General features: G+C 43.3%; 1 protein-coding gene across 1 annotated transcript in view; it reads right to left on the bottom strand.

Annotated features, from left to right (window-relative positions):
• Window positions 1-16,294, bottom strand: part of NME7 (NME/NM23 family member 7) — a 68,487-nt gene extending 52,193 nt beyond the window's left edge. Inside the window, exon 1 of the mRNA XM_048494047.1 lies at window positions 16,128-16,294. Within this exon, the coding sequence (XP_048350004.1) occupies window positions 16,128-16,130 (3 nt within the window). The 5' untranslated portion in view covers window positions 16,131-16,294. The remainder of the gene's footprint in view (window positions 1-16,127) is intronic.
• Window positions 16,295-16,349: the final 55 nt, after the last annotated feature.

Here is a 16,349-nt window from a genome sequence, read left to right as displayed (position 1 = left end):
AGAAACTGGAGAAACCCCAGCAGATCTATCTATAACAGCCTCCTGGACAGCATGGGGTGCCTAAACGATGGGCAAAAACTAGAGGGCACACCTGAGCAAGAACAAGAGGGCACACTTGTAGGATGCTACTTCCCCCAAGAACAGTACATGTTGATAACATTAGTAACACTAAAAGGACACTAAAGTGGCCACAGATGAAGCATACAGTTGTTTAACCTTATAGGAGCATAAGGCTTGAGGTTCTGGGGAAGCTATATAAAAGGGACCCCTGAGTCCCACCTACTGAGGTCATCTGGAGTCCTTGTTAACCTTCATATCCTGACACTGCACAGAATATAAATCCTACGGCAAAACAGATTACAGGGCAGAAATCATTCTGTACAACCCCAATGGCCAAAGGTTTTTTCCAAGGCACATCCTAAAAATATACATCTTATACCTACAATATGCATATATAGGAAAAAATATTTCAGAAAGATAAAATCTCCTGTTCCATTATTTATCCATATTACCAAAAGAGCACTATGGCCACCTGCTATCCTCCCACACAGCACAGAGCTTGGTGAGAGCAGCTGTGAAAGTGGTTATTGTATTGAATATAGCAACATGTGCATCCTTCCCTGCCCTGACTCTAAAAACTAACTGGAAAAATTAGTGGCATGGGAGTCTCCCCAGTCAACCCACAAAGGCACAACCTATATTACATGACACATATATGGATCACATGTTTGGCAAAGTAGTGTTCTTCCACAGGCAGTGCCTGACCACTGTAGTCAAAGACCACCTGTAGTAAAAAAACATTAGAAAAAAATTACATAACTATTTTGGGGGATCACTTCATTTTATGATTAAAGGCAAACAGCTAGGGCCCAAATCAGCCATTTACTTCTCTTACTGAATAACAGCACAAGTTCTGTAACCTTCAACTATATCTGAATGAGGCAAGCCCAAGATAGATAGGCTGATCTCATCAGCTCTCAGAAGCTGAATAGGGTCGATCCTGGTTAGTATTTGGACGGGAGACCACTAAGGAATACCAGGGGTGCTACACAGAGGCAGCCAATGGCAAACCACCTCTGAACATCTCTTGTCTTAAAATTTCTACAGGATTGCCATAAGTCAGCTATCCACCCACTCACCCCAAAAGGCAAAATACTGCAGTTTTAATCATTAGAACAGAGGTTTTCAATGTCACACCAATGGGACCATGGTACCCACCAATATTTTGCCTGATTCCATTAATTTTTTTCAAAAGTTGGTGGGGCCAGGTGAGGCTTTCGTCCAGGAGGCAACTGAATGGCTGTGCAGGTCAACAAAACTTCTGCTTGAAATGTTTAAGAGTTGCTATTAGAGTTGTCTATAAGCACAAACCCTAAAACTTTGTGATCAGTACCCATTTTGTGATTGGCTCCAACTCCTGCTGCAGCCATTACGTGGTTGCATCCGCAACCCTGTGTCAGAATGCCAAATGCGCTCATCAGCTCAAAAAGGTAGGAAACATCTGTATTAGAACACGGGAGGAAGAAAGCCTGTTATTAACAGAAAGATGCGATAACAAGGTGAAAGAATACTTCCACACAGGATTAGCACATCAAAGTCTCTGCAGATGCATTAAAAACACCTCTGATAGTAGTACACATTACAAAATCTGTTTAAAAGCCATCACTTGGAAAAAAACAGAATCCCCAATTTCAGCAGGGCTGACAGTCAAAATTTTGATAACCTAGGCAAACTGACATCCTCAACCCTTCTGTGAATTCAGTTATCCTGTCCAAGTGTATCTTACCTAACACTGTGGTGAGCTGTGCAGTAGGTCTTTTACCACCCAGTGTTTCTTATATGCATCAGCCAATTGCCCCCACTTCTTCCCAGTAAGTGATATCTTTCAAATCAGCTACACCTGTTGTCGTTGTACTTCTACAGAGTATGTTTACCACATGTCACTCCTCGGGATCCTGTTCCCCTGGACCATGATCACTATGGCTACTGAAACGAATTGATCTCATAATGTTTAGCAGAGCATAGTGTCCATTGCAAAGGTTACAAAAGCTATTTTTGCTCTGGCTTGCACAAAGCTTTTATAGTCCAACAATCACGGCAGCACTACCATTTCACCTTTCAGAAGAAGCAAACCACTTCCCCACAAAATATGACAACATGGGATGACATACTGGGTCACATTTTTAGAAAAAGAGAAAATGTAAAGCAGCCAGGGACGGAGTGAGGGGGGAAAGCATCCGGTGCACTGGTGCGTCCTCCGCTCCTGCCACGCCACCTTCCACCCCGGAATGCCCCGGCCACGCCCTCACCACACCCCCGCAGGGGCACGCGCCCGTTGCACCACCCCCTTGGAGCTACGCCTCTGAAAGCAACAGAAAAAAGTGGGTGGGCTGGGACACAGAGGAGATAGTATCAACAGATGGAAGTGAAAATGTCACACGTGTTGAGCTCTCATCAGCTTGTTTCCCCTGAACTTCAAGACAAACAATTACCGTGAGCATTTGAGCATCATATTTGTAAAAGATGTTCATAAATTATCCACTACAACTTTTAACACACTTTCCTCCTTCCCATTCTTCATTTTTGCCCCCTCCAAAAGAGCTCATTTCTTGGTATTGCTAGTTCCATTTCGATCCTGCCCTTCCTCCAAGGAGTCTGAGGTAGTATGAACTGGAACCCAGATGTAAATCTGGCCTTCTGTCTACGCTACCACAACGATTCTCTACACCTACTAGTTTTCTGAGCAACTCTAACCAGAATGAACTGTGCTGGAGCTGCTGGGAAGGTGAACAGTGACCTTCAGCCAGTTGAAACCAGTGTGTGTTAGCCCCAAACAGTTTGAAAGACGGTTCCAAAGAACACGCATTTGGCATTTACCTTGAACATTATGAGAATATTATGGCCTATTAAAAATTTATCACCTTGCTACACATAAGGCAAAGATCTCCATCAAGTCCTTTCTTATTCACTACCGGGAACATTTTGAGCCAGTTCTCATTCTCTACTATCATTCAACCAAACAGCCTTGCCAAGGCAGTCATTAAAGTTTTTTTTAAAAAATTCTTACTCCTCGTGTTGTGTAAAACATTAACTACTATGTCATTCAACCGAATACAGATTGCTGCCAGAATATACTAGGGACTATAGTATACTCATAAATCCATTGTCAAAAAAAAGACAGATATCAAGTTAACATTGAACAGAGTTGTTTCAACAGAATAGAAAACCCATTTTTCATTATTTCATTATTTCATTCAAAGAATTTCATTAAGGGGAAAATAGGAAAAAATCCAGAGAAGTCCAAATGAAAGGAATATAATACTACAGCCTTCTAGGTTCACTGAAGTTCAAGGCTTTAAAAGGTGATAAATCTGGTTAAGATCATCTGGGTAATTTAGATTTAGCTAATAACATTAAATTTCATTAATCTCTTTGAAAATAATGTAAAACATTTACTTTGATGTCAAAGCACAAGTCTGAATTAAAATTACAACCACTCTTTTACTACAGAACAGGATATTTAGAAGAGGAGTTTGGATTTATATCCAGCTTTTCTCTCCTGTAAGGAGTCTCAAACGGTTTACAAACTCCTTCCCTTCCTCTCCCCACAATAGGCATCTTGTGAGGTAAGTGGGGCTGAGGGAGTTCAGAGAGAATTGTGACTCCAATCATACAGTAGGCTTCATGTGTAGGAGTGGGGAAACAAATCTGGTTCATCAGATTAGAGTTCGCCACTCACGAGGAAGAGTGGGGAATTAAATCCAGCTCTCCAAATTAGAATCCACCACTCTTAAACATTATACCACGCTGGCTCTTTCTTCATATATTTCTTTAAACATCTTGAATACCTAAATTAAATGATTTAATCAAAGCAATCAGATGCCATACTGGGAAAATTTTTAGAATTTCTATCATAATTTGGTCACTGAGCAGGAATGCAAACTGGCTGAAATCTTGAACAGAGTTATCAGTGAACTCCAAAGAGGATTACACTCTTCTTGTTACCATTTGGGATCAGGTGATCTTGTCCTCTCCCCTTTCCCCTTATAAGTCATAGTGGCTGTTTCAGCACTTGAAAAGATGTTTGGGGTGGGGGGAAGAATGTCCAGTCCAACCACACTGGTCAGACCCTTGAGACATTTTACAGGTCTGAGTCCAGCTTTAAAATGGCATTGGGCCCATGGGCACTGTAATGTCTAGTTTGGCCCTTAGAACAGTATAACCCTGTTTAGGACTGCACTGTAAGTTGTTTAAAACCACAGGTGGGAGAGGTATTTTCAGGATTGCAACAGGAATCAAGCTTGAATGGTTCTGAATGCTCTGAAATGGAACCTGGGAAGGTTTCCAATAAAACTCCCAGTCACTGCAGTAAGTGTCAGCAGAATGCTAGGTGCGCAGAGAAGCAGCTAACTCACTGATTAGAGATAAGGGTAAATGTTTATTAGCGAACTGCATTTCAGATGGAAAAGCTGACAGACAGGAATAGCCTGCAGATATATTACTAGCTAAGGAAGGAGGAAGAACTGAATTTCCAAGGAGGAGGAAATTAGAAAAGAGAGCATCAGTCCAAGGACAGATGAGAGGTGACACAAAAGGACAGAAGAGGCTGTAACCTAACAGCCCTGTCTAGCTGACAACTTGCCCAGCCTCCTGCTGGGTTTCCTTATCAGTTCCTTTGCACACTAGACATTTTTACTTCTGACACCCCTTTTCAAGATGCAGCATGCAAAGTCCACAAGACTCATCTGCTTACATAGACTTTCAAGCTTGTCTCCAAGTAAGGGCCTGGTGAACATATCTGCAAACATATCTTTTGTACATACTGTAATTCAACAAGCCTATCTTCAAACGTTTCTCATGAGATGATGCTTTACATCCTCTCTGTCTATGCCTACCTGGTTGTTTTCAAAAAGTGGCATGGGTTTGAGTTCATCTGTCCCAAAGTCCTGCATTAGCTGCAGTATCTATTTGCACTGTTTGCCTGCCTCAGCTGTGGATACATACTCAGATTCATTCAGTTGAAGATACAGCTGTGCTTTCTTGCTTTCTGCTGCTCCAACTGTTTGCTCTACTACCCCCTTAAAAGAACAGATGTTGACTGGTGGACTTTCGATGCCCTGTATCTCCTGCCCAGTCTGCATCCATGTATCCCACCGGCCTGAGACTGATACTTGTTGGCAACTTTGGTTTTAGATGCAGATATCTGACAAGTCTCTTGACTTCATCCCAGTCTCTTGTGTTCAGTGACTCAGTCCTTCTGTACAACATCCCTAGGAATGGTCAGTGTGTATGTGTACAGCAATTTCCCAATTGCCTCTCTTGTTGTCAGAAAAAAGGTCACTGCTTCTTTCCTGAATCACTTAATGTGTTTCCATAGGAGATCTGACTGGTTTAGCATTTTTCATATTCCTGAAGTCCAAGAATTTCAACATTTTCTGGTTAACAAGATTGTTCTATTTGTAATCCAAGGTAATAGTAAATGTTTCCAAATAGTTTGATTTCCATTTCTTGATTCAAATGCTGAACTTCACAGCCCTCCTTGCTTCCATAGCATAGAATCAGATCATCCACATATGCCAAAATGAAAGCCAAGTTGTTGTCTCTGTATATTGAGTATAGGCAAGGTTCTGCTTTGCTCAAATCCTCCTTTAGTAACCATTGATGAAGTTTCTCATTCCAGCAACTCGCAGCTTGTTTCAGCCCACAGATCTCTTTTGAAGTATGAACACAAGGTGCTTGCCTTTAGGTTGCTCAGATCCTAGTGGATGTTCCATGTAAACTTCTTCCTTTATTCTCCATGTAGAAAGGCAGTCTTTACATCTAGATCAGGGGTAGGGAACCTGCGGCTCTCCAGATGTTCAGGAACTACAATTCCCATCAGCCCCTACCAGCATGGCCAATTGGCCACTTGAATCTTTCTTGCTGCTGCAATACTCAAAAGGAGTCACACTGACTACTTTGCACAAGGGTCTCACCGTTGGTGAAAAGGTTTCATGGTAGTTCTGTCCAAATGTTTGAGAGTAGCCTTTAACAACTGATCTTGCTTTGCATCTTTCTACTTCCCCTTCGTAACCATGCTTGGTTTTAAAAATCCATTTGCATCCTAGTGCCTTCTTTGCAGGCGGTAGTTCTGTAAATGGCCATGTTTTGTGTTGAATAAGCACTTCACTGGAACCTGCTTTCTCATTTTGATCAACCCAGATCACATTGAGAATTTTTATTACATCTATTTCTGGATGAGGATTCTGTATACTTTGAATCCCACAGCACAGCCTACAAAAAGTCCCTTCTTCAGCTCTTTGATCCATCTTGCAGCACTTTTCCTTTGGGATGCAAGCATATGCTTCTGATCTAAATACTCTCAAATGATTCACACTGGGTTTCTGTCCAAACTTTGTGCCCAAAGTTGATATGGTGGACTACTTGAAGCCTTTGTAGATAGTCTACTTTGCAGGTAAGTTGCTGCATTAACAGTTTCCACCCAATATTTTTCTGCCAGTTTTCATCCTACATGCATCTACCCATCTCAGTTAATGAATGGTTCTTGAACTCTGTAAGACCATTTCTGGGCAAAAAGGAACAGTCAGATTCCACATTCAGTCAAGAAATCTTTCATTATACCCAGTGAGGTCCATCCCTCCCCAAACCCCACTCTCCTCAGGCTCCATCTCCAAATTTTCAAAAATTTCCTAATCCAGAGCTAGCAACCTTAGTCTCAGTGCTATTAACACAAACAGATAATTACCTCACATTTTCCCCCAGGATTCTCTCATAATAGATCAGTGACCAGAATTGTCAACACAGCAATTACTATTAATATAGATCAGGGATCCCCAAACTTTTTAAACAGGGGGCCAGTTCACTGTCCCTCAGACTGTTGGAGGGCCGGACTAAAAAAAACTATGAACAAATTCCTATGCACAAATGATTGTAAAATGTTTGATTTCACCTTTCAGCCTTTCTGTCATGGTCTATTTTTAGAACAGTGACCAAAGTATGTCAAGTACAGGGTGGGCTCCAAATATTGTTGGGGAGGCTGTGGAATACCTTCCCCTGTAAAAAAAAAAAAGCAGAACTTTCCCAATGAAGCATTCCATCTAACCCAGGATCAGGTATCTTCCTCCCTAGCAGCGAGCGATTCGCCAGCCTGGCTGATGCCAATGGGAGTGAGGCGGAACAGAAAGCCTGAGAGCAACACATGGAGTAGCCAAGAGGGAAGGGCGGAGCAGGCGTTGCCACATGTAAGGTTTCCAACTCTGGGTCAGAAAATTCATGGAGATTTGGGGGTGCCATCATGTAACTGCAATCAACAGCCGTTGGGGCCGGTTCCTCCTCTCCCTCGAGCTCCCACTGCACATGAATGGAGCCATCGCCGTCATGCCTGGCGGGCCGGATAAATGCCTTAAGGGGCTACATTTGGCCCCCGGGCCTTAGTTTGGGGACCCCTGATATAGATGAACAGGAAACCTGTAAGGGCTTGTGGGGGCATTTCATTTTCCTCTCCTTTACTGTTTCATATATCACTTTCCTGAAAGCCCCCATAGCCTGTATCCTTTTTCTGCTTCCTTTTCTTCTTCCGATTCCCCAGTTAATCTACCTTTATCAGCCGCCGCTACCCCCACCCCACCCCCACACACCTTCCGTTTTTGCTCCCCTGACAACCTCTCACCAGGAATAATCTGGCCCATTTGTGCAGTACCAGTTGTCAGGCTGAGCTAAGATGCATGATAAGGAACCTGAAAGGAACTGTGAGGGAATTTCATTTTCACTTGTTATGTCCCTACTCATACTACTTCTTCCTTCTCTCCTCCTGGAAGGCTCCATACTCTCACCTTTCCCTAATTCCATCTTCCCTTCCTATCCTTTTATCTGTTCCCATATTCAGCTTATTCATTTATTTCATATATATCCTGCCTTCCTCCTCAATGGGGAACCAAAACAGCTTACATTCTTCTTCTCTCCTTCATTTTATCCTCACAACAACCCTGTGAGGTAGGTTAGAATTACAGTGTATCACTGGCCCAAAGTCACCCAGTGAGCTTCCACAAAGGAATTAGGATTTGAATCTGGGCCTCCCAGATCCTGTTCTGAAGCTCTAACCACTACACAACACAGGCTTTTGTGGGGTGGCTACTGTTAAATATTAGCAAAGTTGGGTCTCGGTAAGTCATGCAAGTAGTGTGGCAGCAAGTCATCGCTGCTTTGCAGGACCCTGATAAGTCCTCCCTTAAAGGCCAACAGCTTCCCCCTTCCTTTTACAGGCAGAAACCAAGGCAGATTCCGCATGGGCCAAAACAGTGGTGTGAAAACAGTATAAACATTTTTACACTGTTTTAAACCATTTTACACCATTTTCACACTGCTCTACTTGGCCCATGTGGAATCCATCCAAGACCTGAAGGCCGGTAATATATTTGGGACTGCCTGACAAAAGACACTGAAGGTATTCAACTTAAAGCTACAGGAGCTGCTTCAATCATTTTGGGGTTCTTTAACTCCCCACTAAGGTTTTTTTTTGGGGGGGGGGGGATCTTCAGTTCAGATTTTTCAGCAATCCTGGCACTTTTCTCAGGTTTACAGAAAGATCTGTCTTGTTTGTCCATGGCCCAAGTCTCCAGATTAGAGTGTTCACAGATGTTGAGGCCATGTTGAGAATTAAGATATATTGATGATATTTACCGGAAGAAACTAATATCCAGCTAGCAAACACATACCGTTTAAGCTGTATCAGACATCTTTAAACTGTACTGGACAACTTTACTAACTACAGGGCTCCATCTAGTGTTCCCAAGAGGCCAGATTCTTTCTTTCAAGTTTATCAACTTGGAGGAAATAATGCATTAATCATCCCATGTTAAACAACTGGTTATGTATAAAAATTACTGGGAATCAATAACAAAATCCATCATATGTATATTCAAGAAAATGAATGCAGGTATTTAAACATTAAGAACACAGTCAGCATGCAGAGACACAAGAGGTGCGGGAGGCATCAGGTATATTAAAGACTGTCAGGCTCATATGTGTGAAAGGAACTTATAAGAACTTAAGAGAGTATTTTGTTTTGGGGAATGCAGTAATAAAGTCATCTCCTCTCAGAATACAGGTTATAAATGAGAGAACAGGTACATAAAATATGCTCAACAGGTAGCAAAAACAAGTAAGTGCCTGAGCCTAGCATTCTTATAGTGATACCAAGATTAGAGCCAGCTTCATTGGAGTCATCAAGTAGTCTTCTAAACTGGCAAATACACACAAACATCCTATTTTAGTTCTGCTTAAGCAACATTAAAATCAAAGCATCAAATTAGTGAGACCTAACTTACGACCCTCTGATTGTGAGAGGAGCTAAGCTCTGTACCAGAGCAATTACATTTTAAAAAACTTTTTATATTTTAGCAAAAGGAGAAGGAGGAGGAGGAAACTGTGCTATATGTACACAATAAGTCATGTGCAGAGACATAAAGCTTGGTTTTCCAAGAGCTTAAAGGCTAGTCAGGTCCTTCTGATTTATGAGTTTTCCCTGAATAATGAGTTATATTCTGCCATTCTGATCAGCTAAGCACAGAGCCTTTTGCTGGAAGAATGTTTCACACTTAGTTGAACAGAATAGCAGGATACAACCTATAGTTGTATTCATTCTTTTTACAGCGTGGACATACAAAGATGTCCATCTAAACCTGTAAAGCCTGCAATGACAGAAATCCTAAAATTTGCCACGGCTCAATAGTGCCACCTAGAGTGTCTGAGATCTTAGACTCACTTCCATTTTGGACCATCCTGGCAGATGTAATCCCTTTTGGACAAAGGACAATCGGGTTTGAACCAGACCATCTATTTGTCATGGAAGTCCAGAGTCAGACACTTGATGGTGTTAGGACTGTATTATATATGGCTCTGACTGGAAAAAGTAGCCTGGGACAACCAACATGGGGATTTGCATGGGATTAGGGAACTCTGCTTGTCATTCTTAGAAAGGAGACTGGCTTAGGTCCAATTTTGGCATAAATATCTGAATGCTTGGGATTTTCCTTGTCTTCAGTGGAAATAGGACCCACAGGAAATTGGGCAGGGGTTAAAGGCTTGTTTGACTTCTTGTTACCAATAGGAACACTGAAGGAAAGCACTTTGAAGTGGGCAGAGCAGCCCCACCCCTGCCTGCCTGACAGCTCTGGATTGCACTATTAATCTCTTCCCCATGTGCTACACTGCACAGGTGCTACCCAGTTGGGGACAAGTTATTTTGTTATTGCTCTAGTACTGCACTGGAAAACCATCTTCTCAGCGGGTCAGTCTCCATCAGGGGTCGGCAACCTTTAGTACCCAAAGAGCCATTTGGCCCCGCCTCTGCAAGCCCCGCCCCGCCCTCCCCAAGCCCTGCCTTCAGCCAAGCAGGCAGGATAGACAGCAGCGGCAACACCAAAGATAGCAAGTTGGACGCGGGAAGCGTGCCAGACAAGGAGGGGAAAAGACACCGGAGGGAGGGAGGGAGGGAGGGAGGGAGGGAGGGAGGGAGGGAGGGAGGGAGGGAGGAAGGGAGGAAGGAAGGGAGGGAGGGAGGGAGGAAGGAAGGAAGGAAGGAAGGAAGGAAGGAAGGAAGGAAGGAAGGAAGGAAGGAAGGAAGGAAGGAAGGAAGGAAGGAAGGAAGGAAGGAAGGAAGGAAGGAAGGAAGGAAGGAAGGAAGGAAGGAAGGAAGGAAGGAAGGAAGGAAGGAAGGAGGCGCGTTCGCCATGTCCCAAGTGCAACTTGCCATTGTTGGCATCGCCGCTGTGGAGACGCAGTAGAAGGACGAAAGAGCCATATGCAGCTCCAGAGCCGCGGGTTGCTGACCCCTGGTCTACATGGTCTCAGGGGATCCTGAGTGGTGGCAGCTGACTACCAAGGTACTTTCCAAGAAATCCTGGTCTAAGAGAGTCTCCCAGAAAAGGAAGGCCCCATTTCTCCCTTACTGCTGCAACATCTGCCATGACAGACTCTCTTTAAGGCATCAAACAGAAATGTTCCCTAGCTTGACCACCGCAGATGCTTTCACTGGAAATATCAGGAATTTAATATTAGACCCGATGTGTGCAAAGTAAATGCACATTGAAGTATATGCAAAGATGTCCAGGAGTCCAGGTGCTTCAGTAGAGTCCACAACTGAGCAACTAACATTCAATATAAAGGTTAGGCTCCAAAGCCACATGAAATTGAGTATGTAATTACATGACAAAGGTTTAAGACTGATATCCACTTAATAACATGGAACTTACTTACAAGTATACCTACCTTGCAATGCTCCTTTTAAAAAGTTTAATGATTCAGGAGCTTCAGGACGAATCCCCACTGGAAAAATAAACCAGGTTCCCCCCGGTTCCATAAGATACAGCACCTTTTCATCCTGGTCTCTGCCTTCCCACTGCAATGTGCGGCTGTTGAGGGGGTCAAAGTTAATCCCAGGATCAAACACTGTAACTATTTCCACGAGCCCGTGATCTGCTCTGCGGCTCTTAAGTTCATGGTTCCGATTGGCTTGTGTTGGAGCAGGAACACAACCCCACGGCCCGTCCCCTCTGCTTGAGGAAGTCTTTTAAAAAAACTTTCCGGCTGCACAGCTTCGTAGAAACATAGGATGTCTATTTTTTAACTTTTGGGCTGTGCAGCTTCGTTGGTACACACACTCTGTGCTAGCTCTCCTTCTCTTTGCAGGGTCACGGCTACAAAGCCACAACCAGCACAAAACACACAAAAAACCCTTCGTGAGCTCTGTGCCCAGCCCACTGCATTCTGATTGGTGCGTGCCTCCTAGGCGGGAAAAATAAACCGGATTGTTTTTCTGCTGCCTCCCCACCGATGTGGCTTCAGCCCGAGTTTTTCAAAAAGGTATACCTTCCTGTGGTTTTTTGAAAAACCTGGGATGAGAGGGAGAGCATGCACCAGGGCCAGGACAGAGTTGAGTTAGGCACGGAAGCAGTGGGGAGTCCTTACCCAAACCAGGATTTTTAAGGTGAGTATCCTGGGATATTTTGACAGTCAGCCCAAGAGACTTATTTTTTTATCAAATTAGCATTTGTTTTTAGCAAACCTCCCCATGTTGCATGGCAAACTGCTATTATAACTGCAGGACATTTCAAAAGCAATATGAGATATGGCAAAAGATTCATAGAAACAAGCCAATGTGTCTGCAGGTTTAGTTCAAGTTTTTTGCATGAGTCTAACCCAGAGGTGGTCCATGCTGGCAGGGGATGATGGGAACGGTGGTCCATAACATCTGGAGGGCCGTGAGTTTGACACCTGTAGTCTATCCCTTTGAAACTTCGCCAATACCCACAGAGCTATGAGCATCCTGATTTTTCAGGCAACTACAAAAGTCAATTAATTTTTTTAAAAAAAACAGCTTTCTAGCCCTTATAATTGCATCACTGCAGTTACAATACTAAAGTCAAATTGATATAGATATCAAACAGTAGAGGTCAGAAACATACCAAAATAATCTTCCCAGTATATCTTATTATTTATGTTGTTGGCTGAATAATGCCAACCAGAGAAGCAAGAAGATAATTTATCTTCTGACTGCAGAAGATTACTTGGGGCACCATCAAATAATAGGTTCATGTTATTACAGCCGAGGAATTCAGCATGTTGTCACAGCTGAGTGGCTTATTTAAAAGATTTACCAAGTAATCAGCAGTTTCTCCACCAACGACTACTAAGACTTTAATTTTTATCTACACTTCTTTGCTGTCAAACAAAATTCTACCATTCCTGAGTCTGGCAACGCTACGATGGCAGCTTACATAATGGAAATTTAGCTAGAGACGTTTAAGAACAAGGCTTACAATGCCACCATCTTACTTAACAGCCAACTTACAGGACAGTGGACAGCCAGATGGGAAAAGTTTGAAACAAAGGCTGATTCCGCGTGGGCCAAAAACAGCAGTGTGAAAATGGTGTAAAAGGGTTTAAAACGGTGTAAAAGGGTTTATACTGTTTTTGGCCCATGCGGAATCAGCCATAGTCACTACCCACTGTAGTCCATCAATTTTTTTTCAATGCATCCACATTTGAATTGAGTCTAGAGTTTCATTATAAAAATGACTAAAGGTAAAGAAATAGGCTAACCTTTTAACAGGCTGGCTGACAAACTCCTTATGTATTGCTGCTAATATTGTGGTATTTGAACTGATGTTTCAATTATACAGTGCTGTATAATGCTACACCGCTTTTGAGAGACAACAAACGTGCAAAAATAATTCCCAAAAATAACTCTGAAGATGCACATCATACATCTAACCACACTTGTTTGCAATTAAATTAAAATTAGCATCTATTTTTAAAACAATAAACAAATGAGTAAACACTACATGCCCACTCATTCTTCCTTTAATAGCTTCGCCAAACGACTCTACAACAGATGCAAACTACATTCTAGTAAAATCTCTACTTTCTGATGCCCCCAGACACTAGAGTTTCCTAGTATCATCCTTAGTAGAATTACCCCTTTTAAGATTATTGTCTTCAAATGATTTGGAAGGGTGTAACTCTGCTTAGGATGGCAAACAGTCACCTTCACCACAGCCTATCACTGGACACAGTATGTAACAGACTTCCCTCTGTGATACACCTCTGAAGATGCCACCCACAGATGCAGGCAAAATGTTAGGAACAAGATCTACCAGACCACGGCCACACAGCCCGGAAAACCCACTACAACCAGTATTATAACATTGTTTTTAAGTACAAATGATTATATGTATCTATCTATTAATTCCTTTTCGAATGTAATTAATGAGAATCAATGTTCCCTCTAATTCCCCACCACCACTGAGGGGAACTTTCCAAGCACTGAGCAGAACTTTTGATGGTTTGTGCGAAAATATTTTAAATTCAAACCTACTGCGTGACATTCAGTCTTTCATGCAGTTTATCTGGCACATACTTACAATTTGAAAAGTACTTTTCTACTGAGTTACTACTTTGTACCATGCATCTGGATTAGACATACAAATAACTGAGCTTTTAAGGGATATCTCTCCATTTGGTGGTGGGGAAGGAAAGTGCGCTCAAGTCATAGCTGGTTTTCAGGGCAGAGATGTTCAGTGGTGGTTTGTCATTGCTAGTCTCTTCATAGCAACACTAGACTTCCACTAACTGGTTTGGACTAGCCTGGGCCATATATCTCCTGTTTAGCATATATGCCAAGAATCTCACCACAAATGTGTGTGAGTCCTGCATGCTACTACAAGGCCTTGTCTCGCCCCCCGCCCTTTTTTTTGGGGGGGGCTGCCCCCCAATTCATATAATTTATTGAAAATCATTTTAAAGCCTTTTTAAGGACTACTGTAGAATCAAAACCAGACATCATTAATCACTACACCCAGACACCGTATCCATGACAACACTCTAGGAACATGAAAACATTTTTTTCCTTAAATTGTGAATATTGATATAAAAATATCCCCTGCTCACATTTTCATGGCGCTTCATAACAACTTGGGACAAGGGTTGAGTATCCAATGCTCAGCCACAGAAATGTGATAAAGGCAGTAATATTTTTAATTATTTAATGGAAAAAGGCAATGAATATGCCTTTGACACTGAATCCACAGAATACACATACTTCACACACACTAAATCCACAGAATACTCCAAGACCCTATAAAAGATTAAAACACCTCTAACCATTAAAACAAAAAGGCTATTGTTGGACAATATAAATTGGCTGTCACTGGTAGACCAAAAAAAGAGGCTTTGATAAGTTTCAGAGACAGCATAGAGGGTATAATTTCCTTTGATGACAGAGCACTAGAGATTTATGGTATATCTGCTTGATTAACAAGTATATACGTAAGCAGCACATAGTGGAGGCCCAACAGGCACACAATTCAGCAAGCAACTAACTCCTAGAGAATGAATTGTGCAGCCTCCTCAACGAACCTCCCCACCCCCGCCTCCAACCAATAGAACCCTGAAACTCTCAGCTCTAGTTTTGCCTCCCCCTGTTCAGGCTGCAAACAGTCATTTTTGCCATCTCTCTGCCTCAGCTAAAGGTCTGTCACCAGGAACAGATGGGTCACTGTGGTTACCAGGAAAAGTCCCAGTGAGCTGATTATCCACAGCAGCTACCTCTCCTGAACTCCTATGCCTAGGTCAAGCTGGCAGGTGGAGGGAGGTCACTGCGCCATTTTGTCCTTTCAGTCTACCTTGATTCCTACCTGTATTTGAAAAAAATTATTCCAAAAACCATACAACAGTTCCCACCTACTAGGGGACCATCTCCTCTCGTCATTAGCCCTCAGTGGTAAAAGGGCAACCACCAACTTAAAGTATTTTAGCTACGACTGACCCTGCTAGCAAGCACCAGAGAGGAACATCACAATAGGAGATACTTCAGATCTGACAGCTATTAATGAGTGCTAGATCGAGTCTGCACAGGGCAGGGAACAAACGCTTGCTAGAACCTTATGAGATGATCTTGGCTGAGACATTCTTGCTTAGCTTAACTAACCTAAAAAGGCTATTGTGAAGACGAACCAAAACACTCTATCTGAGACCACGTTGAGAGAGGGCACGGGCACCACCAATCTTCTTGAGCCTGCAGGCACATCTGGAATTTGGACACAGTATGGCGTGTGCAGTGACAAGGTGGTTGCCACAGGAAGTGGAGCAGGCCACAGAATGATTGCCACAGATTAACTTCAGTAAAAAAAAAAAGCGCAGATCCTTTTGTTGTGCTGGCAACTGCTGCCAAAGCAACATCTTAAAAAATCTGCAAAGCCAACCAAACCTTTAACAGTCGAGCAGAAACCTTGCTGGACACCGACCTTTAAGGAGTGCAGCATAAACGTAAGTTAAAGTCTAAAAGTACTCAGCAGGCATAGAAAAGGTATCAGCGTGTGCAATGGGACGCTCAGGCATTGCAGGGGGTTTCCTGAGCTAAGGAATGGGAGAAATGGACAAATTGCCTTTCTCTCCGGTCATGACACTTGGGGGACAGAAAAGTGTTGCAGGGCGCCGGAACAAAAGAAAGACGCTCCTCCTGCTACCAACCGCCAGAAGATGAGAAAAGGACCCGTTAAGGTGGGAGCGACATCGAGGGAAGCCACAGCCGCACTCCCGCCTTTGCTTGCCCCCCGCCCCGCACTCACCATAGTGCCGCCGCCGCCGCCGCCGCCGCCGTCTCGTTCTTTCGAAGGCGCCCGCGCTCCCGCACTCACGGCCCGGGGGCGGTTGCTCCCTAGGAACGCAGCTCTCGCCGTCCCACCAAGCGGCTTCCTAGCAACCGAAGCCACGCCCTCCCCGTGTGCATAGAGACTAACACAAGGCTAGAGAGACGCAAAGACTGAACTTCCGGCCACAAATGGAAAGTC

The sequence above is a fragment of the Sphaerodactylus townsendi genome, linkage group LG04 (assembly GCF_021028975.2).
Source record: "Sphaerodactylus townsendi isolate TG3544 linkage group LG04, MPM_Stown_v2.3, whole genome shotgun sequence".
NCBI lineage: Eukaryota > Metazoa > Chordata > Lepidosauria > Squamata > Sphaerodactylidae > Sphaerodactylus > Sphaerodactylus townsendi.
Note: the sequence above shows the minus strand (reverse complement) of the source record. Positions and strands in the feature narration are given on the sequence as shown.